The sequence below is a fragment of the Ranitomeya imitator genome, chromosome 2 (genome assembly GCF_032444005.1).
Source record: "Ranitomeya imitator isolate aRanImi1 chromosome 2, aRanImi1.pri, whole genome shotgun sequence".
In the NCBI taxonomy this organism is placed as follows: domain Eukaryota; kingdom Metazoa; phylum Chordata; class Amphibia; order Anura; family Dendrobatidae; genus Ranitomeya; species Ranitomeya imitator.
Genome location: NC_091283.1, coordinates 197,281,996 through 197,308,850, shown reverse-complemented (window position 1 = coordinate 197,308,850; position 26,855 = coordinate 197,281,996). Strand labels below are relative to the sequence as shown.

The following is a 26,855-nucleotide window of genomic DNA, read 5'->3' as shown; positions in this document are numbered from 1 at the left end:
ATGAACTGCCTGTTAGAGATTTCCCGAGAGTTGCTCAATAATATTGAGGTCAGGAGACTGAGATGGCCACTCCAAAACCGTCCCTTTATTCTGCTGTATCTAATGAAAGGTCAATTTGGCCTTATGTTTTGAATCATTGTCATGTTGTAACGTCCAAGTACATCCCATGCTCAGCTTCCGGGCTGATGAGAGCAAATTTGCCTCCAGTATTTGCTGATAACATGCTGCATTCATCTTTCCTTCCACTTTGACCAAGTTTCCTGTGCCTTTGTAGCTCACACATCCTTAAAACATCAGCGATCCACCTCCGTGCTTTACAGTAGGAATGGTGTTCCTTTCATCATTGGCCTTGTTGACTTCTCTCCAAATGTAAAGTTTATGGTTGTTGCCAAAAAGTTCAATTTTGGTCTCATCACTCCAGATTGCCCTGTCCCAGAAGTTTTGAGGCTTGTCTCTGTCTTGTTTTGCGTATTGTAGGCGAGATACTTTGTGGCATTTGCGCAGTAATGGCTTTATTCTGGCGACTCGACCATATAGCCCATTTTTCTTCAAGTGCCTCCTTATTTTGCTTCTTGAAGCAGCCACACTGCTAGTTTTCAGAGAGTCCTGTATTTCAGCTGATGTTATTTGTGGGTTTTTCTTTGCATCCTGAACAATTTTCCTGGCAGTTGTGGACGACATTTTTGTTGGTCTACCTGACTGTGGTTTTGTTTTTACTGCGCCCCTGAGTTTCCATTTGTTAATCACAGTTTGAACGCTGCTGACTGGCACTATCAATTCCTTGGATATCTTTATGTATCCTTTTCCTGTTTTATACAGTTCAACTACCTTTTCCCGTAGATCTATTGACAATTCTTTTGCTTTCTGCATGACTCACAATCCAGAAATGTCAGTGGCTGGATGAAAGATGCAAAAGTCTGTCTGGATCCCAGAAACTAACTCAGCGTTTATGCACACACACTGATTACAAGCAAACAGGTCACAGGTGAGAATGTTACCTTTAGTAGCCAATCAAATCAATTTGTGTCAACTTCTGTGCATGTTATCAGGCCAAAATCACCAGGGTATGTGAACTTTTGATCAAGGTCATTTGGATGTTTTGATTTGTCATCATGATTTAAAAAGAGAAAACACAGTAGTTTGACAATAAATGGCTTCACCCAACCACTAACCATGAGTGGAAAAAAGTTTTGGTGTTATCATTCATATTCTCTGAAAAAAGGCCAAGAAAGCAAAAATGTTGCCGAGGTATGTAAACTTTTGAGCACAACTGTAAGTGACACTCGGTTAGAAAACAGGACATATGAAAAATCCTTCATTTGGGCGTTTTAAGGTCTCTGTCGTGAACAAGAACAATGCTTGGCTGTGTTTTCATCGTAAACCAACGTTTTCCTTAAAGATCAGTTTTTATTTCTTAGTTGTTAGGTCTTTTGTGGAATTCAAAGAGACCTAAGTCGCCCTAACGTAAATTATGATATAATGTTGATACTGGAATAAGCATTTGATACAAAAGTTTTTTTTTTTTCAGTGGGATTATTTTCCATATAAACTATAAAACTTTTTATAAAATGTTCCCAGACTGTATTCAAAGCCAATGAAAAACATCTGACATGTTATAGAGCATGAAGGCTAGTAAAAAAAAAAAATACATAAATAAATAAAAGTATCCCGCTGCCAATGGAAGCATTTAACTGCATTCTGCTTCGCTTTAGGGTGTAGGTTCTGTGTGTTTGCCACTTTTGTTTCACAGAAGTAAATAGCCCAGGGAAATAAAAAAAAAGATCTATATTCATACCAAGCATTGGGAATGATGCAGGAGTCCATGGCGTCCATCGATGCTTGTGTTTTTAGGTTGATTCTTTGTAGAAATTTTGTTATGAACATTGTATTATATTTTACTTAATATGTCATTATAGGGGTAAATTCCCTGTTGCCTTCGCGGGGTTGTGCATTATGCTAGATCAGTGTTTCCCAAACTCCAGTCCTCACGGCCCCTCAACTGTTCATGTTTTAACCCTCCGTCACATACAACTGATCTGACAGGCGCTTCTCTTTTACTTTCATTTCTCCTTCCTCACCAGATTGTGAGGAAACCCCCTCCCTCCAGGTAGTCTCCTGTCTCTTGAAGGTCTGTGAAACCTGATATCGCAGTTGGATTTCAGAGCTTCAGGGGAGAGGATATAGCTACACAGATCTCTCAGGCTCATTGTATGTGAATACGTCACATTCAGTAAGGTTGGTATTTTATGTTTTTATTCATCACAATAGTTTATTTAGCTTGTTTTATGAATGTATAGCACAAAATGTGAGGATATTTCATAGAAATAAGGGAGATTTTATAAAAGAAAGTGTGCTGCTCAGGCATATACAGTAGTTCCCTAACATATTCCTTCTCTTGCTTCAGATTATCTGCTGAAATGGAGAGGAAAATGTACAATTTATCCAAACAACTTGATGTTGAGGAAGTAACAAACATGCTGTTAGATGATAGAGACCTCACACTGAATGAGGATTTCGGAGAGGAAAGTGAGATTGATTCTCATGATGAGGTGGAAGAATGTGTCCTGGATTCTGAAACAGAGCAAGATGGTGACAGTGGTGAGGATGAAGAAGTTGGATCATATTATATTGGAAAAGATAAAAATACTAAATGGAACAAGAAGCCATTCCAGAAAAAACGTAGGGAACCTTTAAACATTATTACTCACCTTCCTGCAGTAATAGGAACTGCACGTAATGCAAAAACTGCAGTTGAATGCTGGAACAGTATATTTACAGATGACATTCTGGACTCTATTGTCACATATACCAACCAATATATAGACATTATAAAGGACAAGTACATCTGCAACAGAACCATCAAGCCCACAGATGAAATAGAACTGCGTGCTTTTTTTGGATTACTGTACCTTGCAGGAGCTTATAGGGCAAATAGACAAAGTTTGGAGGAACTTTGGGGTAAAGATGGGGATGGAGTTGAAAAATTTAGCCTTGCTATGTCCATAAACAGATTCAAGATTCTAATTCATTGCCTTCGGTTTGACGACAGAACTACCCGAAACGAATGCAAAACACATGACCGACTTGCTCCAATTCGTGATATATTTCAAAGATTTGTTGTAAACTGTAAACAAAGTTATTACCCTGGAGAGAATCTCACTATTGACGAAATGCTCCCTGGTTTTCGTGGTAGATGTGCCTTTCGTCAATATATTCCATCAAAGCCAAACAAATATGGAATAAAAATGTATGCCCTTGTTGATGCCAGTAAGACCTACACTTACAACCTGGAAGTTTATGCAGGAAAACAACCAGAAGGTCCTTACTGTGTGAGCAACAAACCCACAAAAACTGGCTGAACCCTTATTTGGATCGGGTCGCAATATTACAGCTGACAATTGGTTTACAAGTTGTGATCTGATTGATTATCTGAAAATTCAGAAGCTGTCATATGTGGGAACTGTAAGAAAAAACAAAAGGGAATTGCCGCCACAGTTTGTAAGTGTGAAAGAGAGACAACAGTACAGCAGTATGTTTGCATTCCATAATGGAAAGGCTTTAGTTTCCTATGTACCACATGCCAAAAAAATCGTACTTCTTCTATCAACACTTCATGATGATGCTGCCATCGATCCTGGGACTGGGGCAATAAAAAAAACGGAGATAATTACATTTTACAATGCCACCAAAGGGGGTGTGGATACAGCAGATCAGATGTGCTCCACTTTCAACGTCAGCAGAAACATCAAACGCTGGCCAATGGTCATATTTTTTGCTATGTTGAATTTGGGTGGTATAAATTCACAAGTAATTTATCTTGAAAACAAGCTTGAACCACTCCGTAGACGATTGTATCTGAAAAAATTGGCCCATGAACTAGTAGTTGGAGAGCTACGCAGGAGAAACGTGAAAACAATCGGTATCCCCTCTCGCCTTCAAGTTCAGCTCAAAAGGTTCCGCCCAGAAGATGATGGTGAAAAGTCACCATCTGCACCACCTCACAAAAGAAGGAGATGCACCACCTGCCAAACGGAAAGCGGAACCAGAAGGCTTTCAAATTATGAATGTCTCAAATGTCATAAAGCAATTTGCCTGACACATGCAAAAATGGTGTGTAATTCTTGCTATTTGCTCTGCAAGTGTGACTTTTCTGGGGAAACCTCAGCATCTACTTCTGATTGAATATGTTTTTAATAGTACTTAAGGTACCTTAAAATTAAGTTTGTGTTCAAAAATTGTCTTTGTACATTTTTTTGAGAGAGTCGAACTGGGGACTATTTGGCGGGAGTTTTGAAAAGTTTGTATTTCATAGTTATTAGTTTTATGTTAAGTAAATGTTTTTTTGCAACTGATTATGTATAGTCTCTTTTATTACATCCCTATGAAGGTCACTGATCACTTTTAGAGCACTGAAATTGCAAACATTAGATATTATAGAAACAGGAACACATGGGCTTACTTGCACAGTGAACAAGTCTGTATGATCATGTTCACACACCACCAAGAAACCTGAAGACACAAAAGAGAATAGTAAAACCAAAAACACTCAGTTTGAAAAAATGTTGCAGTAATCCGCAAGTGCTAATAAAAAATGTAAAAAAACAGGGTATTTGGTTGATACGTTTTTTGCAAAAAATGTACACTAAGCTGCTCTACCAAACTTCACGGTATACCCTTATCAGAGCAGTCCTAACTAATGTATGCAATCCCTATCTGATGTATTTAAAAACCTGGTCATCTGTATATTACCTGTGTGAACAGGGTTCAGAGAGGAAAAATCCATGTGTGCATACAGGGTAGAACAGCTTTTGTGCAGATAGCCCAAGAGGAGTGGTGGAACTCCCCAGTCTTGTAGACACAAGAGAACAATTATGGAAACAGGAACACATGGGCTTACTTGCACAGTGAACAAGTCTGTATGATCATGTTCACACACCACCAAGAAACCTGAAGACACAAAAGAGAATAGTAAAACCAAAAACACTCAGTTTGAAAAAATGTTGCAGTAATCCGCAAGTGCTAATAAAAAATGTAAAAAACAGGGTATTTGGTTGATACGTTTTTTGCAAAAAATGTATACTAAGCTGCTCTACCAAACTTCACGGTATACCTTTATCAGAGCAGTCCTAACTAATGTATGCAATCCCTATCTGATGTATTTAAAAACCTGGTCATCTGTATATTACCTGTGTGAACAGGGTTCAGAGAGGAAAAATCCATGTGTGCATACAGGGTAGAACAGCTTTTGTGCAGATAGCCCAAGAGGAGTGGTGGAACTCCCCAGTCTTGTAGACACAAGAGAACAATTATGGAAACAGGAACACATGGGCTTACTTGCACAGTGAACAAAGAGAATAGTAAAACCAAAAACACTCAGTTTGAAAAAATGTTGCAGTAATCCGCAAGTGCTAATAAATAATTGTTCTCTTGTGTCTACAAGACTGGGGAGTTCCACCATTCCTCTTGGGCTATCTGCACAAAAGCTGTTCTACCCTGTATGCACACATGGATTTTTCCTCTCTGAACCCTGTTCACACAGGTAATATACAGATGACCAGGTTTTTAAATACATCAGATAGGGATTGCATACATTAGTTAGGACTGCTCTGATAAGGGTATACCGTGAAGTTTGGTAGAGCAGCTTAGTATACATTTTTTGCAAAAAACGTATCAACCAAATACCCTGTTTTTTACATTTTTTATTAGCACTTGCGGATTACTGCAACATTTTTTCAAACTGAGTGTTTTTGGTTTTACTATTCTCTTTTGTGTCTTCAGGTTTCTTGGTGGTGTGTGAACATGATCATACAGACTTGTTCACTGTGCAAGTAAGCCCATGTGTTCCTGTTTCCATAATTGTTCTCTTGTGTCTACAAGACTGGGGAGTTTCACCACTCCTCTTGGGCTATCTGCACAAAAGCTGTTCTACCCTGTATGCACACATGGATTTTTCCTCTCTGAACCCTGTTCACACAGGTAATATACAGATGACCAGGTTTTTAAATACATCAGATAGGGATTGCATACATTAGTTAGGACTGCTCTGATAAGGGTATACCGTGAAGTTTGGTAGAGCAGCTTAGTATACATTTTTTGCAAAAAACGTATCAACCAAATACCCTGTTTTTTACATTTTTTATTAGCACTTGCGGATTACTGCAACATTTTTTCAAACTGAGTGTTTTTGGTTTTACTATTCTCTTTTGTGTCATTAGATATTATAGGTATTTTTCCAGCAGGCGCCTGACAGGCACATTGTATGTGAACTCGTTAGTCCGAATATTGTATGTGACGGAGGGTTAAGGATTTCCATAGTTTTGCATGGGGGATGGAATTATTGTCAAGGCATCAGGAATTCTCTCACCTGTGCAACACTGTGGAAATCCTGAAAACATGACCTGTTGGGGGCTGAGGACTGGAGTTTGGGGAATATGGAGCTAGGATAACTATGGAATATGATTTAGCATTCGCCTTAATTGAAAAATTGTTAAAAAAGGAGAGAGAATAAAAACATTCTGAGTGTACAAGACACCGAGTTGACGCGTTTCAAGTCCATACAAGACTTAATCATAACTATTAGTGATGAGTGACTGTCCTTGGATAAGGTGTTATCTGAGCATGCTTGTGTGGTAACAGAGTGTCTTCGGAGTGCTCGAAAAATATGTTCCACTTCCCCGTGACTGCATGTATCGCGACTGTTAGACAGCCACAACACATGCAGGGATTGCCTATTACTTGCACAGACCAATACTTTTCATTAGAAAAGTCAAAACAATTCCAGAATTAAAGGGAACCTGTCACCCCCCCAGGGCGTATTTAAGTAAAACCGCCACCTTCAGCAGCACTAACTTTGCATTCTGTGAAGGTGGCTCTAATAGTTAGTATCTAGTGATGAGCGAGTATACTCGTTGATCGGGTGACCTCCCGAGTATTTGTTAGTGTTCGTAGATTTAGTTTTCAACACTGCAACTGAATGATTTACAGCTACTAGCCAGGCTGAGTACATGTGGGGGGTTGCCTGGTTGCTAGGTAATCCCCACATGTTATCACGCTGGCTAATAGCTGTAAATCATGCTGCTGATGCGATGAAAACTTAATCTCCGAGCAGTCATAAATACTTGCAGACCACCCGAGCGTGCTCGGGAAAACCTGAGCACCGAATACACTCGCTCATCAGCATTAGTATAAATTGCCCACCATACCTCTATTGTGTCCCGGAGGTATGTTTTCTCCCCCGGTGTCAGCCGCCTCCGAGACGTCAATCATCTCCTTCTTGTGTCTGTGCACCGCCTCCTGTGTTCAAAATACCTGCCCGGGGCATGCGCTCTGCCAACATTTCTCGGGCATGCGCCGTGCGTGCTGCCTGTGAACTTGCATCAAGCGAGAAATTTTGGCAGAGCTCAGGCGCCGGGCAGGTATTTTGAACAAAGGAGGCGGTGCACTGACGGACGAGGGAGATGATGGACGTCTCGGAGGCGGCTGACACTGGGGGAGAAGACATACCTCCGGGACACAATATGGTATGGCGGGCAATTTATAAAGGTGATTATTACAGCATTCCTATGGATACTAAGCACAAGAGCCACCTTCACAGAATGCAGCCTTAGTGCTGCTGAAGGTGGCTATTTTACTTAAAAACGCCCTTATGGGGGTGACCAGTTCCCTTTAAAGTAAGGGTCCGTTTACAAGGACCAACTTGCTGCACTAAATGGCTGCCAATCAGTAAACATTTCCTGACGGGGGGGGGGGGGGGGGGGGGGGGGAAGGGGGTCACTCGATAACTTGTTTACACAGGCAGGCTGTGCGTAATGAATGAAATGTAGTGGATCGTTTAGATCGCGTGGGCTGCCATTGTTCTTGGCAGTCTGAGATCTGTTTACATAGGAAGGTTTGCTGCCGAGAATGATGATTTTTGTGTGCCGCACCTAACATCATTACACCAGTTGATCAAGCTTTTTGCTCCTTCATCGAGTGATCGGCAGCTTGTTTACACTAAAAGTTATTGTGAAATGAGCGTTCTTAAGAACACTCGTTCACCATAATCTTTCAGTATGAATGCAGCATAAAGAGGACCTTTTAGCAATCGTAAGGGGAGCAAGACCTTGCTTTTTATGCAAGTTAAGCAATTGACATAAAAATGTGTAAAATAACCTGAAGGTCCCCCATTCACATTAGATAACGTCAACCAAACCTGCTGATATTGATGGGTTTGACCGACCATCTAATGTGTGTCAGTACACCCGTCATATGATTGTAGGGGGAGATAACGATCCAGCATGTCCAATTTCAGACTGCCGATCTTTTGGTTCTGTAAGAGGCAAGGTCGCCTCCAGACATGTGTGGCAGTCTTATAGACAGCACAGGAGTTCCCGACAGACAACTCCTGTGTATGGGAAAGTCGGGCTGGATAGCTCCCGACTGAGTGATCGACCGATCCATCATTCAGGCATGTAATGTTTATGGGGAATGAATCATAGAAAGCCTCATTCTGCACTGTAAATGGAGTAGTCCTAAGCCCCACATGTTATTAAAGTAAGGTCAGCCACACCGGCCATAATGATGGATTCGGCCAACACTCTAATATGGATGGGATCATCAGACAGTTGGTTGTCGGAGGGGCTGAAGTGCCGTCCTGTCTGATTTTGAACTGATAATCCTTTTGTTTTCTCCCAAAGTAATCCACCGCCAATAATGTCTGGCAGCAGCTTTATCATAAAAATCACCTAGAATGAGCGCACCTGTGTATGGCAGAGAATGCCTAGACGACTTCCGACCAAAGCATTATGTGGGCCTTTAGAGTAGGAGGATCAGATCACACCCTTGCTAGCATACAATGAATTTTTATGAGCAACACATGAAAGCACAGACCTCCCTTTAGTTCCCAAAATCGGCTCCAGTAAGGAAAAAAGGACCGGTTTCATGAGAAAAGCCTGTGCAACGTTGTATATTTTTAGTGCAACTGCTCGAACCAAAAAGGGGACTTTTGTTACCAGTACTCCAGCATCAAAAGGCAGTGCGGACCTCCCGGCTCTGCATCGTAACCTGCACCGTCCTTGTGTCACATACGCAGAGAATGGCGCCATATTTTCTAAACTTCGACCATCTCCGAGCTGTAGAGTCTCCGCTATATGCGATGGCTATCCATGACCTGCAAATATAAAGTGTTCCTAAACCTCACATAGAAGTTGTGAATCGCTTTCCTCGAAGACTGTTTCATTTCTCATTTATCCCTGGAAATTGAGACTAAACTGCTGCTCCTGTCAGTAGTAATTTTAATGTTAATGATGAATTATTACATACAAGCTAATGTCTTGAGACTTGGTATGCCCTGAAATATCTTCATTTCGAGAAGTTATAGAACCACTCCTACAAGCGCAAATCAAATGCAGGCAATTAAAATATTAATTATATGAATTTTTATTTCTTCCCGAAATTAATTTTGCTGTGCTCATCGTGCAGCAGATGCTTACTCTTCGCTTTCTCTCGGCAACATCACTAATATGATAATGATGTAGTCAAGGAGGTTGTTAATGAAAGGAAGACATGCTCTAGTGGATGAACGCCGTCATTTCAATTCGAAAATACCTTTCTCTTTATTGAATAGAGTTTTTTTTTTTGTTGTTCTTTTGTTTTTGTTTGTATTCATTATGTTATATCATCGCTATCTTTTTTCTTTTTGTAATGTTAGTCCAAGTGCTAATTTGGAATAAATTAGCACTTGGACTACTCCAACTAATCATTAATTTGCGTTTATTAATTGCACTATGTGCTGGGTATCTTTCTGCTGGTACCCTCAACAATCAGCCGTAATGCAAAATACATCAGAATGTCTTTTGTACTCCAAATTGGTATCAAAGAAAACGTTACCTGGATGCACAGAAAATGAGGTTTAAGATGTCAGAAACCAAACCAAATGATTTATTTGTGATTGTTTTTTTTATTAACTGCTTACGCACCACCCATTTAAAAGTCCGGATGGTCCCCTACTCTGTAGTGATGGTCTAAAACGTCGCTGCATAGTAGAGTAGTTACATGCAGACGCCGGGATCCAGCTGCCAGAGACAGAGTTCCTGTAGAAAAGACAGAGACAACGTATCTCTTTACCTTCTCTATCACCATATACTATACTGTATACTCAGCGCTGATGGTGCCTCCTCCTCCATACACAGCCATCATGTAATCACTATGTATAGGGAGGAAGCAGGAATTGCTTGGTCATAAGAAATTCAATCAGCTTTGCTATCATTGTCCCTGTAACTAGGGACAATATTCCAGTTACAGGGGAACTAAGATTAAAATTAAATAGTTTCAATGTTTAAATGCCCCTCCCCCCAAGGACATTATAGGGGGCACAATATATACAACATATTAAAGGTACAAAAGTAAATTGATTCAAAGAAAAATGCCACCGGCAATCCACTGCAAATATTTTCACACTGGTTACTGGGGCAATTTTAGACTTATGCTTCCGTCCCTTTTGGAAGAGTTTTTACCTTCCACCAGTCACAGTAGGAAATGTCACTTTTGACCCTTCTCCGCCTCCTTTCACAATAACTTTTGTACACTCTGATTAAATGAATGGATGATTTTCTGATGATCTATTCCTTTCAAATGGGTTTTATCATAATAACAAACACTTTTCTAAATACATGTGCAATGTGATTTCCTTCTGGAACTCCCAACAATCAGCTGTGATTTCTCCGCATTTTGCCCATGCTTCCAGTCTGGAAGACTGTTACAATGTGTTGCTCTCTGCTCTATCTCATAGGAATCATTATGGGAAAGGGGATGTTCATGAGAAAACTTGAGATCTGGGTGGAGTCGGACTAGTCTTATTTTGGGCTCTGGTCCCCTGCCGGCTCTTCCCAGTGCTTCACCATGTGATTGACAGGTCTGTGCACGTATGTGAGAGAACTGTCAATCACCTCTTGCAGTGCAGGAAAGAGATCTTCAAGGCAAGGTTTCTTCAAAGTATAGTTTCTCTTAAATCCCGGAGCATTGCAGAGAATAATAATATACTTGGCTGAAATCATGCCGCCAGAAGACCGTTTTATTCACTAGGAACGTTGGCATTAGTTTTCTTCATTATTTGTGAGAACTTCTTATAGTGTGGGTGAACTGCAGAACCTTTTTGCGTATCCCCTTTTTTTCCTTTACTTTATTACTTTATTTACCTTTTTTATTTGGTATCTGCATTTTTTTTTAAAATTTATTTTACCGGTATTTTTATTTTTCTTGTTTTTGATTACTTTTGTATTCCACTTGTATTTTTCCACCATGTTTAAAAAGAGATTGACTTTATAAAATAATGCATATTATGAATAATGCAGTACAATATAGACGGTCTCAAGTGGAGACTTTAGTGAGTCATACACATAAACGGGCAGTAGGGTCTGGGAGGAAAGGGGAAAAACTTGTAAATAAAGCAAAAATTTAATGGGGAGCCAGTAATGACTGCAGGAGACGAGAGGCATTGACTGTATTCCCAGTCACTCTTGTGTTCTGTTTATTTAAAAAAAAAAAAAAAAAATGTAACCATTGGTAGAATTTATGCTTTCAGGTTTACAATGGGAACCATCCGTGCATTAACATGCTCGTAAAACAAATTTGGCCTATGAAAACTCCGTATTCAAGCCAACTCTGAGGAACATGTAAACATTAAAATTACTCATGAAAGAATTCAATTGCCCTTGAGCTACAAACCCAACAAAATGAAGTGAGCTGTAAAGATTGTAGGATCGCCTCACCCAGACACGATGATCAAAACTCTTCGCTATGAAGTCTGCATCTGTTAGCGATGTGTCCCAAGGCAACTCTTAGCTCACATATTTGCAAGCATTATGATATAGACGAAGAAGGTGTCTGAGGCTAATTCAGCTTGAACTGCTTTACTGTACTGGCACATTCACTCCCTCTGGCACCAGGGTTATAGTGTAGATCACAGCTACGGGGTATGGTGAATGTTTTATAATACTTTAAAGCAAAAAAAAAAAATAAAGACCCTGATTTTTTATTCAGATTTTCCAAAATGTCAGTAAGGAAATATGTAAGTATATTGTTAAGAACTAGTTCTCGTTTTGGTCAAAACAGTTTAGATAATTTTCCACTAACTACTTGTGTGCTGATGGTTTTAGTTGGCACAGTCTGCCATTTTTCTTCAACGCTCTGTTCTCTTACTCTTTGTGGAAACAATGCTTTATTGCTATGCAAAAAAAAAAAAATCTTAAAGGGGTTGGCCCACCACAGATATTATGTCCAATCGGGGCTATGACCCCCATTCTAAAATTAATTAAAACTACCCTTCAATACACAACAATAGTCAGTTATTGAAGAATAATTTAGAGACATTTAGTTACTGCATCATTTGATGGATGGAAACCATATTGATTCTTTTTCTATTCTATGATTGCTTCCCCTACATTTTTTCTAATGACTCTGGCGTTGCAGAGGGAGCACATTTTAGTTTCTATGCTCTAAATTTTGTCGGTGGGCAGCAGTTTTATATCCCTTATCTATCACAGAGTCTGTGAATCCTCAGCCTGTTTCCCCTGCCTTTGCTTGTGATAGGTTCCCCTTGTCAGCACTTACAAACAGGAGTCAAGGGTGATGCTGCATCAAGGAAGGGTACACGCTAAATTCTGCACGCAGCGCTTGGATAGTATTGAGAGTAAGTGTGAGTCAGAGGAGCTTTGCAGCTAATCATTGTAAGAACTAATTGCCTTTTACCTAGCCGTATCGCTGATTCAGGACTACTGTGCTTAGGACTGCTGTGTAATTTCCTCCATGCTGTTAAAAAAATGAAGAGCAGGAATTCATCCTTATGTGCTGTGATATGTTTGTGCAAGATCACAGCAGCTACTCTCCTCCTACCAGCTCAGAGTCAATTGCATATTAAGAGATAGGGCCTTAACCCCTTACCGGCATCGGACGTACTATACCGTCCGATGCCGGCTCCCCTGCTTTGATGCAGGGCTCCGCGGTGAGCCCGCACCAAAGCCGGGACATGTCAGCTGTTTTGAACAGCTGACATGTGCCCGTAATAGGCGCGGGCAGAATCGCGATCTGCCCGCACCTATTAACTAGTTAAATGCCGCTGTCAAACGCAGACAGCGGCATTTAACTACCGCTTCCGGCCGGGCGGCCGGAAATGACGTCATCGCCGACCCCCGTCACATGATCGGGGGTCGGCGATGCTTGTATATTGTAACCATAGAGGTCCTTGAGACTTCTATGGTTACTGATTGCCCGTCGCTGTGAGCGCCACCCTGTGGTCGGCGCTCACAGCACACGTGCAATTCTGCTACATAGCAGCGATCAGCAGATCGCTGCTATGTAGCAGAGCCGATCGGGTTGTGCCTGCTTCTAGCCTCTCATGGAGGCTATTGAAGCATGGCAAAAGTTAAAAAAAAAAAAGTTTAAAAAAATGTGAAAAAAAAATAAAAAAAACATAAAAGTTTAAATCACCCCCCTTTCGCCCCAATCAAAATAAATCAATAAAAAAATATCAAATCTACGCATATTTGGTATCGCCGCGCTCAGAATCGCCCGATCTATCAAATAAAAAAAAGTATTAACCTGATCACTAAACAGCGTAGCGGGAAAAAAACTCGAAACGCCAGAATTACGTTTTTTTGGTCGCCGCGACATTGCATTAAAATGCAATAACGGGCGATCAAAAGAACGTATCTGCACCGAAATGCTATCATTAAAAACGTCATCTCGGCACGCAAAAAATAAGCCCTCAACCGACCCCAGATGATGAAAAATGGAGACGCTACGAGTATCGGAAAATGGCGCAATTTTTTTTTTTTTTTTTTTAGCAAAGTTTGGAATTTTTTTTCACCACTTAGATAAAAAATAACCTAGTCATGTTTGGTGTCTATGAACTCGTAATGACCTGGAGAATCATAATGGCAGGTCATTTTTAGCATTTAGTGAACCTAGCAAAAAAGCCAAACAAAAAACCAATGTGGGATTGCACTTTTTTTGCAATTTCACCGCACTTGGAATTTTTTTCCCGTTTTCTAGTACACGACATGCTAAAACCAATGATGTCGTTCAAAAGTACAACTCGTCCCGCAAAAAATAAGCCCTCACATGGCCAAATTGACGGAAAAATAAAAAAGTTATGGCTCTGGGAAGGAGGGGAGCGAAAAACGAACACGGAAAAACGAAAAATCCCCCGGTCATGAAGGGGTTAAAGGGAAGGTGCCATCAAAAAAATTTTTTTTTTCAGAAATTGTAAAAATGTAAAGAATTAATGATTACATTTTCTTAAAAAATATTTCCACTTTTCAACACTAGGGGGAGCAGCTGCTGAAATTTCAGAAAAACCTAGTGTACAACTAACTCACATTACTGCACTGCTGTAATTATGGGCGGAGTCTGCTGACGTGTGTGATGTCTCCTCTCCTCCCCTTATGGGTGTTTGCTAAGGGATTAGAGAGGATGATATTCAGGAACCCAGTGAGCAGCCATTTTGTTGGTGACTGCAGAGTATGGCTGCCGTCACACTATCAGTATTTGGTCAGTATTTTACCTCAGTATTTGTAAGCCAAAACCAGGAGAGGAACAAATAGAGGAAAAGTATAATAGAAACACGTCACCACTTCTGCATTTATCACTCACTCCTGGTTTTGGCTACAAATACTGAGGTAAAATACTGACCAAATAATGATAGTGTGAAGGCAGCCTTATACTGACAAGTAGACAGTCACCAAGGATGGCAGGCAGCAAGGATTCTGGGAGATATGTGGTGGAGGGAGCAGGGTGACAGCAGCACAGAGTATTTCAGGAGAGCAGTGTGCTGGTCTATAGGGGCCCCCTGTTTGGTGCACGGAGCAGCCAGGGATTGTACATAGAGCGCTGTCTTTTATACACATGGATGGACCGTCTGCTCCACAGAAATCCAGGAAACATTTCTGCGGATTGATGGCCTGGTCTGATCCAGACTTTGCATGCAGACCCCATTCCCCTCCTCAGATCCTGTCTTCCCCATCCTGTCCTGGCGATGTGTGAAAGCGAGGCGACAGGCGCAGTCCGGGGTGACGCTGGGAAGGAAATGTAGCCATATAGTAACGATAAAAATGAGACCCCTCTCTTCAGCTTCCTCACCAGCCCTCCCCTGACTGCACCTAACTGGAGGTCATGCTGCCCCCTCTATTACCCCAGACCCGCGTGCAGGTGCTCAGCCAAAACCACCATAGAATGGGTCCGCTTTCTGAAGATAATACTGCCATAGTGTTCTCGCATAATACCGCCATATAGATCACACACAATACTATCAAATAGATCACACAATACTGTCATACAGTTCTCACATAATACCACCATATAGATCACACATAATACCGCCAGTGTTCTCACATACCGCCATATAGATCACACATACCGCCAGTGTTCTCACATACCGCCATATAGATCACACATAATACCGCCAGTGTTCTCACATACCACCATATAGATCACACATAATACCGCCAGTGTTCTCACATACCACCATATGCTTCTCACATAATACCGCCATATAGATCACCCATAATGCCGCCACATAGATCTCACATGTATTGTAAATAAAGACTCGGCCAGAATAAAGTCCTTTATTAATCTTTTTTATACCATACCGAACGCATAATCCTCGACTCCCTCCTCTTCCACAACAAAAATAATAAACCACAATGGGCAAAGACACGCAGGGGGGAGAGGAGTGCATAGGAGAGGATTAGATACTGACTGCTGAGCCGTGTATCTAATCCTGTCCTGTGTGATACTGTGCTGCGCCGTGTATCTAATCCTATCTTGTGTGATACTGTACACAGGACAGGATTAGCTACACAAGACTAGATTAGCTACACAGGACAGAGGTAGCAGTGGTAGATGGTATATAGAGGCAGGCAGCAGTGGTAGATGGTATATAGAGGCAGGCAGCAGTGGTAGATGGTATATAGAGGCAGGCAGCAGTGGTAGATGGTATATAGAGGCAGGCAGCAGTGGTAGATGGTATATAGAGGCAGGCAGCAGTGGTAGATGGTATATAGAGGCAGGCAGCAGTGGTAGATGGTATATAGAGGCAGGCAGCAGTCGTAGATGGTATATAGAGGCAGGCAGCAGTGGTAGATGGTATATAGAGGCAGGCAGCAGTGGTAGGTGGTATATAGAGGCAGGCAGCAGTCGTAGATGGTATATAGAGGCAGGCAGCAGTGGTAGATGGTATATAGAGACAGGCAGCAGTGGTAGATGGTATACAGAGGCAGGCAGCAGTGGTAGATGGTATATAGAGGCAGGCAGCAGTCGTAGATGGTATATAGAGGCAGGCAGCAGTGGTAGATGGTATATAGAGGCAGGCAGCAGTGGTAGGTGGTATATAGAGGCAGGCAGCAGTCGTAGATGGTATATAGAGGCAGGCAGCAGTGGTAGATGGTATATAGAGACAGGCAGCAGTGGTAGATGGTATACAGAGGCAGGCAGCAGTGGTAGATGGTATACAGAGGCAGGTAGCGGTGGTATACAGAGGCAGGTAGCGGTGGTATACAGAGGCAGGTAGCGGTGGTATACAGGGGCAGGTAGCGGTGGTATATAGGGGCAGGTAGCGGTGGTATATAGGGGCTAGTAGCGGTGGTATATAGGAGCAGGTAGCAGTGGTATATAGGGGCTAGTAGCAGTGGTATATAGGAGCAGGTAGCGGTGGTATATAGGGGCTAGTAGCGGTGGTATATAGGGGCTAGTAGCGGTGGTATATAGGGGCTAGTAGCGGTGGTATATAGGGGCAGGTAGCGGTGGTATATAGGGGCAGGTAGCGGTGGTATATAGGGGCAGGTAGCGGTGGTATATAGGGGCTGGTAGCGGTGGTATATAGGGGCTAGTAGCGGTGGTATATAGGGGCTAGTAGCAGTGGTATATAGGAGCAGGTAGCAGTGGTATATAGGGGCTAGTAACAGTGGTATATAGGGGCTAGTAGCAGTGGTATATAGGGGCTGGTAGCAGTGGTACATAGTGGCTGGTAGCAGTGGTATATAGGGGCTGGTAGTGGTATATAGGGGCAGGTAGCAGTGGTATATAGGAGCAGGTAGCAGTGGTATATAGGGGCAGGTAGCAGTGGTATATAGGGGCTAGTAGCAGTGGTATATAGGGGCTGGTAGCAGTGGTATATAGGGGCAGGTAGCAGTGGTATATAGGGGCTAGTAGCAGTGGTATATAGGGGCTGGTAGCAGTGGTACATAGTGGCTGGTAGCAGTGGTATATAGGGGCTGGTAGTGGTATATAGGGGCAGGTAGCAGTGGTATATAGGAGCAGGTAGCAGTGGTATATAGGGGCAGGTAGCAGTGGTATATAGGGGCTAGTAGCAGTGGTATATAGGGGCTGGTAGCAGTGGTATATAGGGGCAGGTAGCAGTGGTATATAGTGGCTGGTAGTGGTATATAGTGCCAGGTAGCAGTGGTATATAGGGGCTAGTAGCAGTGGTATATAGGGGCTAGTAGCAGTGGTATATAGGGGCAGGTAGCAGTGGTATATAGGGGCTAGTAGCAGTGGTATATAGGGGCTGGTAGCAGTGGTATATAGGGGCAGGTAGCAGTGGTATATAGTGGCTGGTAGTGGTATATAGGGGCAGGTAGCGGTGGTATATAGGGGCTGGTAGCGGTGGTATATAGGGGCTAGTAGCGGTGGTATATAGGGGCTAGTAGCAGTGGTATATAGGAGCAGGTAGCAGTGGTATATAGGGGCTAGTAACAGTGGTATATAGGGGCTAGTAGCAGTGGTATATAGGGGCTGGTAGCAGTGGTACATAGTGGCTGGTAGCAGTGGTATATAGGGGCTGGTAGTGGTATATAGGGGCAGGTAGCAGTGGTATATAGGAGCAGGTAGCAGTGGTATATAGGGGCAGGTAGCAGTGGTATATAGGGGCTAGTAGCAGTGGTATATAGGGGCTGGTAGCAGTGGTATATAGGGGCAGGTAGCAGTGGTATATAGTGGCTGGTAGTGGTATATAGTGGCAGGTAGCAGTGGTATATAGGGGCTAGTAGCAGTGGTATATAGGGGCTGGTAGCAGTGGTACATAGTGGCTGGTAGCAGTGGTATATAGGGGCTGGTAGTGGTATATAGGGGCAGGTAGCAGTGGTATATAGGAGCAGGTAGCAGTGGTATATAGGGGCAGGTAGCAGTGGTATATAGGGGCTAGTAGCAGTGGTATATAGGGGCTGGTAGCAGTGGTATATAGGGGCAGGTAGCAGTGGTATATAGTGGCTGGTAGTGGTATATAGTGGCAGGTAGCAGTGGTATATAGGGGCTAGTAGCAGTGGTATATAGGGGCTAGTAGCAGTGGTATATAGGGGCAGGTAGCAGTGGTATATAGGGGCTAGTAGCAGTGGTATATAGGGGCTAGTAGCAGTGGTATATAGGGGCTGGTAGCAGTGGTATATAGGGGCAGGTAGCAGTGGTATATAGTGGCAGGTAGCAGTGGTATATAGTGGCAGGTAGCAGTGGTATATAGGGGCTAGTAGCAGTGGTATATAGGGGCAGGTAGCAGTGGTATATAGGGGCTAGTAGCAGTGGTATATAGGGGACAGGTAGCAGTGGTAGATGCATAAGAAAATAAAAACTCTGTACTTACCTTCAGTCCTCTCCCAGGAAGTGCTGAGTCATGTTCAGGGCAGAGCAGTGTGACGATCTCCCTGCTCTGCTCTGAACGGCAGTGAGCAGTGATTGCAGCCTGTACTGTAATACTAAGTACAGGCTGCAATCACAGCTCCTGGCTGCAGATACTCACCTCGAACCTCTCTTCCCAGCAGCAGCTTCTCCCTGGCAGCTCCTGCTATGATCGCACACACTGAGCTGTGTGTGCCATGACAGAGGAAAATAAAAAACAAAATGGCCGCGATCTCTCACATCTGTGACGTAGCAGCCCAGGGGGCGTGTCCAAGTCACAGCTGAGAGGCAGGAGAAGCGGTCCGAGCCCGACTGTTGGCTCCTATGCCCATGGCTGCCGTAAGTGAGGTGTGCAAGTGTCGTGTCCTGACACTTACACCCACACTAATGAAAATGGCGGCCTCCAGTGGCAAAAGTAAAAATGAATAAATAAAAAAATATTAAAGTACTACATTTACTTTTGTATTAAAAATAATTGATTATATAATCAATAATTATTAATACAAAAACTAAAATCACGGCACCCTCCCTTTAAGAGTAAAAAAAAAAAAAACCTGTTAAAATGTAGGAAACAAGTTTATATAAGGAAAATAAGAATTTGATACACTGACAATTTTGTAAATTTTCTCTCCTACAAATAATGGTGAGGTCTGTAAATTTTATAGTAGGTACTCTTCAACTGTGAGAGACCAGAATCTAAAATTAAGCCAGATAATCACATATGATTTTTACATGAATAATTTGCATTTTATTGCATGAAATAATTATTTGATGCAATAGAAAAACAGAACTTAATATTTGGTACAGAAACCTTTGTTTGCAATTGGTCAGACGTTTCCTGTAGTTCTTGATGAAGTTTGCACACACTGCAGCAGGGATTTTGGCCCACTCCTCCATACAGATCTTCTCCAGATCTTTCAGGTTTCGGGGCTGTCGCTGGGCAACATTGCACTTCAGCTCCCTCCAAAGATTTTCTTTTGGGTTCAGGTCTGGAGTCTGACTAGGCCACTCCTGGACCTTGAAATGCTACCTATGGAGCCACTCCCTAGTTGCCCTGGCTGTTTCAGGCCATTAACCTGCTGGAAGACCGAGCCACAAACCATCATCAATGCTTTTTCTGAGGGAAGGAGATTGTTGGCCAAAATCTTGCGATATATTACCCTATTCATCCTTTCTTCAATACCGAGCAGTTATCCTGTCCCCTTTGCAGGAAACACCCCCAAAGTATGATGTTTCCCCCACCATGCTTCATGGTTTGGATGGTGTTTTGGGGTTGTACTTGTCCTTCTTCCTCCAAACACAGGGAGTGGAGTTGACACCAAAAAGTTATATTTTGGTCTCATCTGACCACATGACCTTCTCCCATGCCTCCTTTGGATCATCCTGATGGTCATTGACAAACTTCAAATAGGCCTTAACGTGCTGGCGTAAGCACGGGAACCTTGTGTGCCCTGCAGGATTTTAATCTGTGACGATGTAATGTGTTATGAACGGTAATGTTTGAGACTGTGGCCCCAGCTCTCTTTAGGTCATTGACCAGGTCCTCCCATGTGGGTAAATTCCTGACCTTTTTCAGAATCATCCTTACCCCATGAGGTGAGATCTTGCATGGCACCCCAGACAAAGGATGATTGACAGTCATCTTGTGTTTCTTCCATCTACTATATAATTGTCTAAGGGTCACTTCTGTCTTTCTGTCTGTCCTTCTGTCTGTCACGGAAATCCCAAGTCGCTGATTGGTCGCGGCAAAACGGCCACAACCAATCAGTGACGGGCACGGTCCGGCGGCAAAATGGCCGCTCCATACTCCCCGCAGTCAGTGCCCGCGCCATAATCCCCTCCAGTCAGCATTCACAGAGGGTTAATGGCCGCGTTAATGGACCGCGTTATGCCGCGGTGTAACGCACTCCGTTAACGCTGCTATTAACCCTGTGTGACCAACTTTTTACTATTGATGCTGCGTATGCAGCATCAATAGTAAAAAGATCTAATGTTAAAAATAATAAAAAAAATAAAAAATCATCATATACTCACCTTCTGGTGCCTTTCCCGCTCCTTGCTACGCTCCGGTGACCGCTCCATGCATTACGGTCTCGCGAAATGATGACGTAGTAGTCACATCATCTCGCGAGACCACTATGCACTGTTGGTACTGGAGCGTTGCGAGGGGCATCGGTAAACACCTCGGCTGGATCCGGGGGGCCGACGGAGGGTGAGTATATAACTATTTCTTATTTTAATTCTTTTTTTTAACAAGGATATGGTGCCCACAATGCTATGTACTACATGGGCTGTGTTAGATACTGCGTGGGCTGTGCTATATACTACATCTCTGTGCTGTATACTATGTGGGCTGTGCTATATACTACGTGGTTGGGCAATATACTACATCGCTGTGCTCTATACTACGTGGCCTGGGTTATATACTGCATGGGCAGTGTTATATACTACGTCTCTGTGCTATATACTATGTGGCTGTGCAATATACTACGTGGCTGAGCAATATATTACGTGGCTGGGCAATATACTACGTGTCTGTGCTATATACTACGTGGCTGAGCAATATACTATGTGGCAATTTGAACCACACTTCGCTAATTGCTCGCGGCCGGCCGAATCCTGTGCGTAAATTGCATTATTCTGAAAACTTTGTAAATAAACTACATACAGATTCTAGAATACCCGATGCGTTAGAATCGGGCCACCATCTAGTTTTCTAACAATTGTCCAACCGTTGTTGCCTTCTCACCAAGCTGCTTGCCTGTTATTATTTTGTCCATCCCAGCCTTGTGCAGGTCTACAATTTTGTCCCTGGTGTCCTTTGACAACTCTTTGGTCTTGGCCATGGTGGAGAGGTTGGAGTGTGATTGAGTGTGTGGATAGGTGTCTTTTATACAGGTAACGAGTTCAAATTGAAGTGCAATTAATCCAGGTAATAAATACAGAGCAGGAGGTTTCTTACAGAAAAACATACGGATCTGTGAGAGGCAGAATTCTTGCTGGTTGGTCGGTGATCAAATACCGTACTTATTTCATGCAATAACATGCAATTTAATTATGTAAAAATCGTACAATGTTATTTTCTTTTTTTTTATTTTTGGAATCTGTCTTTCACATGTGAAGTACACCTACGATAAAAATTACAGACCTCTCCATTCTTTGTAGGTGGGAAAACTTGCAAAATCGGCAGAGTATCATGTACTTATTTTCCTCTCTGCAATGACCAGAAATAGTGTTATTCCTTATATACACAGGGCGGCTTATTCTGAAAAGTTTCATGAAATTAGTTTACCCCTTTCAATCTGAATCCTTATGGTATGAAATATATAATGGTCATGCCCGTAAGTGTCGTACGATTATCCTTTCACCTCTAGTCCCCAAACCAATATGGCCTGTGGAGGAGAAAAAAAAGAACAGCATGCCTGCCCCGTTAGATTATATGGAGATTACGGAAACCGCATACGCACCTATCAAATATTTATATGTCATATATGTGCCATAAGTATCTCTTCTCGATATGCCCCATACTCCATGGACTATTTCTGCTTATAAAATGTTGCGCGGTGCAGATTTTATGTAACTTCTTTTTTTGGAATTCGTTGGATGGATATTTTTCCCTGTAATTTGCAGCAAAATATACTGCATTTGCTGCAAACGAATCGCCCGCTTGTGCATTTTCTCATGTAAATTAAAGCTATTTGCCTTTTTTCCTTTTTTTAGGATGGGCTATACTCGATGCCTGTATATATTTTGTCCCTTTTGCAACAGACTGCAGCTTTTTCGCATAAAGACATATTTTAGCAGCGCTGAAATCAAACTAAAGAAAAAAAATAGAAAAACACACTGCATTAAAAAATAAACTAAAGTGTCTTACTGACAGTAATGAAGCTTCCGAGCCTTATGAATCGTAATGACAAATGGTGTTTGTTATACCGATGGCATTTTCTGCAGGATGGAATCAAAGCAGCAGATTGTCGTGGCTCTTTTCTGTAAATTGGAGGCTAATATCTGTCACGTCTGTCAGTCATTTTTCACTTTCTAAATCCATACACCTGAAGTCTACATATAGTGAATGTTTACAGGGTTACCGATCGCATCTCTGTGTTTCGTTTTAGAATCAAAGGACCGATAACAAGCTCACCGCTTTTTCCCACGTCCTCCCCCGGTAGACCAAACGCAGCTTTTAGCTCTTACAAAGTGCTTCTGCTTGGCCATTTGACAACAGTCAGCGTTCTTTAAAAATATAACACTTTTTTTTTTTTTTCCTCCCTTTTGGAAGTCAATTTAAAACTGGTTAGTTGTAGTGTCAGGTAACAGTTTAGATTTAATGGGGCAGCCGAGCTTTTTTTTTCCTCTTTTTTCTAACTTTATTTTTGTTCCTCCTTTTTCATCTTTCGGGGGAGGCTAAAGGGAGAGTCTCCGAGAGAGTTCTTTGCTTTTTCTCTACACAGACCCAGGCTGCCCTCGCAGGATCCCCTGCCAGGATTTCTATCATCTTCTGATCAAATATTAATGTATGATTCTCTGCTTGCTCACTAATCCAAAGCCAATTAATATTATCTGTCAATTATTTACAGATCCTGAGCTGCAGCGGATCTTCCCAGAAGACTTCAGTGACCAGGTTTGGAATGCGTAATTAAATTTTTTTTTTTTTGTATCCCCCCTTTTAACGTGACACCACATCTTCCATGTCTGAGTCTTATTTAATGTGATGTTGCCGCTGTCCTTTAATAAATACAGGTGAAATCTTGATTGCCTGAACAGAGACGATTTACTTCTAAGTAAGATGTCACAGGTTATTTATTGGAAGATGCCTGTGTATGTCTTCATGTATTTGTGCTGGGTTGAAAATTGTATTGGAAAAGCAAGAAGAGGGAGAACGTCATGGTGAATATTTCTACTGATGGTAAAGTTTCTTTAAAGTTCTGAGACTACATTAGTGTCTTTTTAAGGATGAGTCTACACTTTGAAGCCTTTCCTAACATGAGACATAATGGTACTTGTTACTCGGATAGGTGTTCCCACAAATTTAGGTACTGGCATGTCATGATGGTCGTAATTAATTGACATCCGAGCTGCTGCAGTAACACTGTCCCTGGCTCTTTAACCCTCTAAATGCCGCATTTTACAGCAACATTTAGAGGGTTGTGAGACAGATGGGGCTTCCTTTCCCACTCCATCAACACCCTCCGTTACTTCCCATGGTGTCAATAGTCTCCAGCGACCTCGGCATTTAGATGGTTGCGTGAGAGAGGGCTTCCTTTCCCACTGTATCAACACCCTCCATCGCTTTGCAGGGTACCAATGGTCTGCAGTGACCGCAGCATTTGGAGAGTTGTGTGAGAGAAATGGCTTCCTTTCCCACTCGCTCAACACCCTCCATCGCCTCACAGGGAACCAATGATCTACAGCAGAGGTCCCCAACCTTTTTTGCACCAGGGACCGGCTTTAAGCAAGACCAGTTTTCCATGGCCCGGTGGGGTGGGGGTGGGGCAGGGGTGGGGCTCTGGTCATATGGGGGTGGGGTTATGGAGGGGTGGAGCTTAGTGCATACTTATCATGTAATTATGACATTTATAATGAGAATGTGATTCACACATTCACACACACACACATTCTCACACACACATTCTCACACACACATTCACACACACACACATTCACACACACACACATTCACACACACATTCTCACACACACACACACATTCTCACACACACACACACACACACACACACACACACACACACACACACACACATTCTCACACACACATTCGCACACACACTCTCACACACACACATTCACATTCTCACACACACACACATTCACACACACACATTCTTACACACACACATTCACACACACATTCACACACACACATTCTCACACACACATTCACACACCCCTCTCACCTCTCCTCGCACTCTACCACAGCATCTCATTGCCTTCCTCTGACACAGCCGGCCGCTGAATGATGACGTCATCCAGCGGCGCGTCTGTGTGAGAGGAAGCAGGAAGACAGATCGCTGGGCAGCGGAGCTGCGGGGATTTCTCCCTGCCCGTCGCAGCCACCCTGCAGGGGCTCCCCTCCACCTCTGCACACGTTGGGAGCCGGCGCTCTGCAGCTTCTCTGTGCCGGCTGCCAGCTTGACAGTCGGCACAGAGAACAGCTGACTCCCTGACCGGGGGCGGCAGAATGCCGCCGCCGGGGGAGACACTGCGGACCGCTGAATGAGGCGGCCCGACTGCGCCCCTCCCTGCTGGCTGCGCCCGGGGCAAATGCCCCGGCTGCCCCCCCCTAGATTCGCCACTGGGCGTGTCAGTGAGGAGAGCCTGCCGCCCCACCCCATCAGGAACACACCATGCTGCGCAGGAGGGCTGCGTCACTAAGACCCGCCTGACGCCCCGCCCCGTCCTGCATAATGTTCTCTGCCGGGAGCTGCGAGCTGTCACAGAGCGTGCTCTGACCAGGCGCAGGGCCGCGAAGCTAGCTGTCAGCGGCGCCGCGGACCGGCTGAAAAACCTCAACGGCCCGGTCCTGGTCCGCGGACCGGCGGTTGGGGACCTCTGATCTACAGTGTCCGCAGCATTTAGGGGGTTGTGTGAGAGAGAGAGCTTCCTTTCCCACTGTATTAACACCCTCCGTCGCTTCGCGGGGTACCAATGATCTACAGTGACTGCGGCATTTAGAGGGTTGTGTGAGAGAGAGGGCTTCCTTTCCCACTGTATCAACACCCTCCGTCGCTTCGCAGGGTACCAATGGTCTGCAGTGACCGCAGCATTTGGAGAGTTGTGTGAGAGAAATGGCTTCCTTTCCCACTCGCTCAACACCCTCCATCGCCTCACAGGGAACCAATGATCTACAGTGTCCGCAGCATTTAGAGGGTTGTGTGAGAGAGAGAGCTTCCTTTCCCACTGTATCAACACCCTCCGTCGCTTCGCGGGGTACCAATGATCTACAGTGACTGCGACATTTAGAGGGTTGTGTGAGAGAGAGGGCTTCCTTTCCCACTGTATCAACATCCTCCGTCGCTTCGCAGGGTACCAATGATCTACAGTGACTGCGGCATTTAGAGGGTTGTGTGAGAGAGAGCTTCCTTTCCCACTGTATCAACACCCTCTATCGCTTCGCGGGTTACCAATGGTCTGCTGTGACCGCAGCATTTGGAGGGTTGTGTGAGAGAAATGGCTTCCTTTCCCACTCGCTCAACACCCTCCATCGCTTCGCAGGGTACCAATGATCTACAGTGACCGCGGCATTTAGAGGGTTGTGTGAGAGTGAGGGCTTCCTTTCCCACTGTATCAACACCCTCCATCGCTTCGCAGGGTACTAATGATCTACAGTGACCGCAGCATTTGGAGGGTTGTGCGAGAGAAATGGCTTCCTTTCCCACTCGCTCAACACCCTCCATCCCTTCGCAGGGTACCAATGATCTACAGTGACCGCGGCATTTAGAGAGTTGTGTGAGAGTGGGAAAGCAAGTCCCCTCTCTCTATCAACATCCTCCATCACTTTGTGGGGCTCCAGTGATCTACAGTGACCACTGCATTTAGAAGGTTGTGAGAGAGAGGGCTTCCTTTCCCACGCCATCGACACCCTCCAATTATTTGCATGACAGCCAGAGGTGAAAGAATGACCACCAGATCTGCCAGGTATGGTGGCTTGCAAGCTCCTGACAAAAGCAGGGTCTAAAAGGCCTCCTTTTGATGCAACACTGAGGAGCCTAATACGCTGCAGTACATAAGTATTCAGTGTTCAAATACCGAAATGAGAGTAAGGAAAATAAACAAAAAATAAAGAATAAAAAAGTAAAAAGAAACAAAAACAATACAATAACAAAAAATATACAAGAACAAAAGTAAACAAACAATAATAAAGTACACATGTTTAGTATCGTCGCTACTGGATCCAGTTCTCCCAGGGCTCTCATGACATTATTATGCTACTTGAGCCCTGCAGCCTATCAGGAACTGTTATGGGGTTGCTACTTTCTTAGTAGTTCCTTTTGTCTGAGGTTCACGCCTTTGGACAAACCTCAAACAAGCAGAAGAAATGAGAGCCCAGCAGGTGATTGGCTACAGGGCTCACTTGGCAGATAAGTGTTACAAACTCCTTTTCAGACCATAATAGCAGGTTGACTGAAGGGTTCTCCATTAACTCACTCTGCACCCAGCAATACAGCAGCCACATAGAGGCTATAAAAGGCAAA

At 43.4% G+C, this 26,855-nt stretch overlaps 1 protein-coding gene across 3 annotated transcripts in view; it reads left to right on the top strand.

The window, feature by feature from the left end:
- DENND1A (DENN domain containing 1A) overlaps positions 1-26,855 on the top strand; it is a 1,020,433-nt gene that overhangs the window by 176,613 nt on the left and 816,965 nt on the right. For all 3 annotated transcript variants that reach the window (XM_069748456.1, XM_069748457.1, XM_069748455.1), the window contains exon 3: positions 23,220-23,263. In XM_069748456.1, the coding sequence (XP_069604557.1) occupies positions 23,220-23,263 (44 nt within the window). The remainder of the gene's footprint in view (positions 1-23,219; positions 23,264-26,855) is intronic.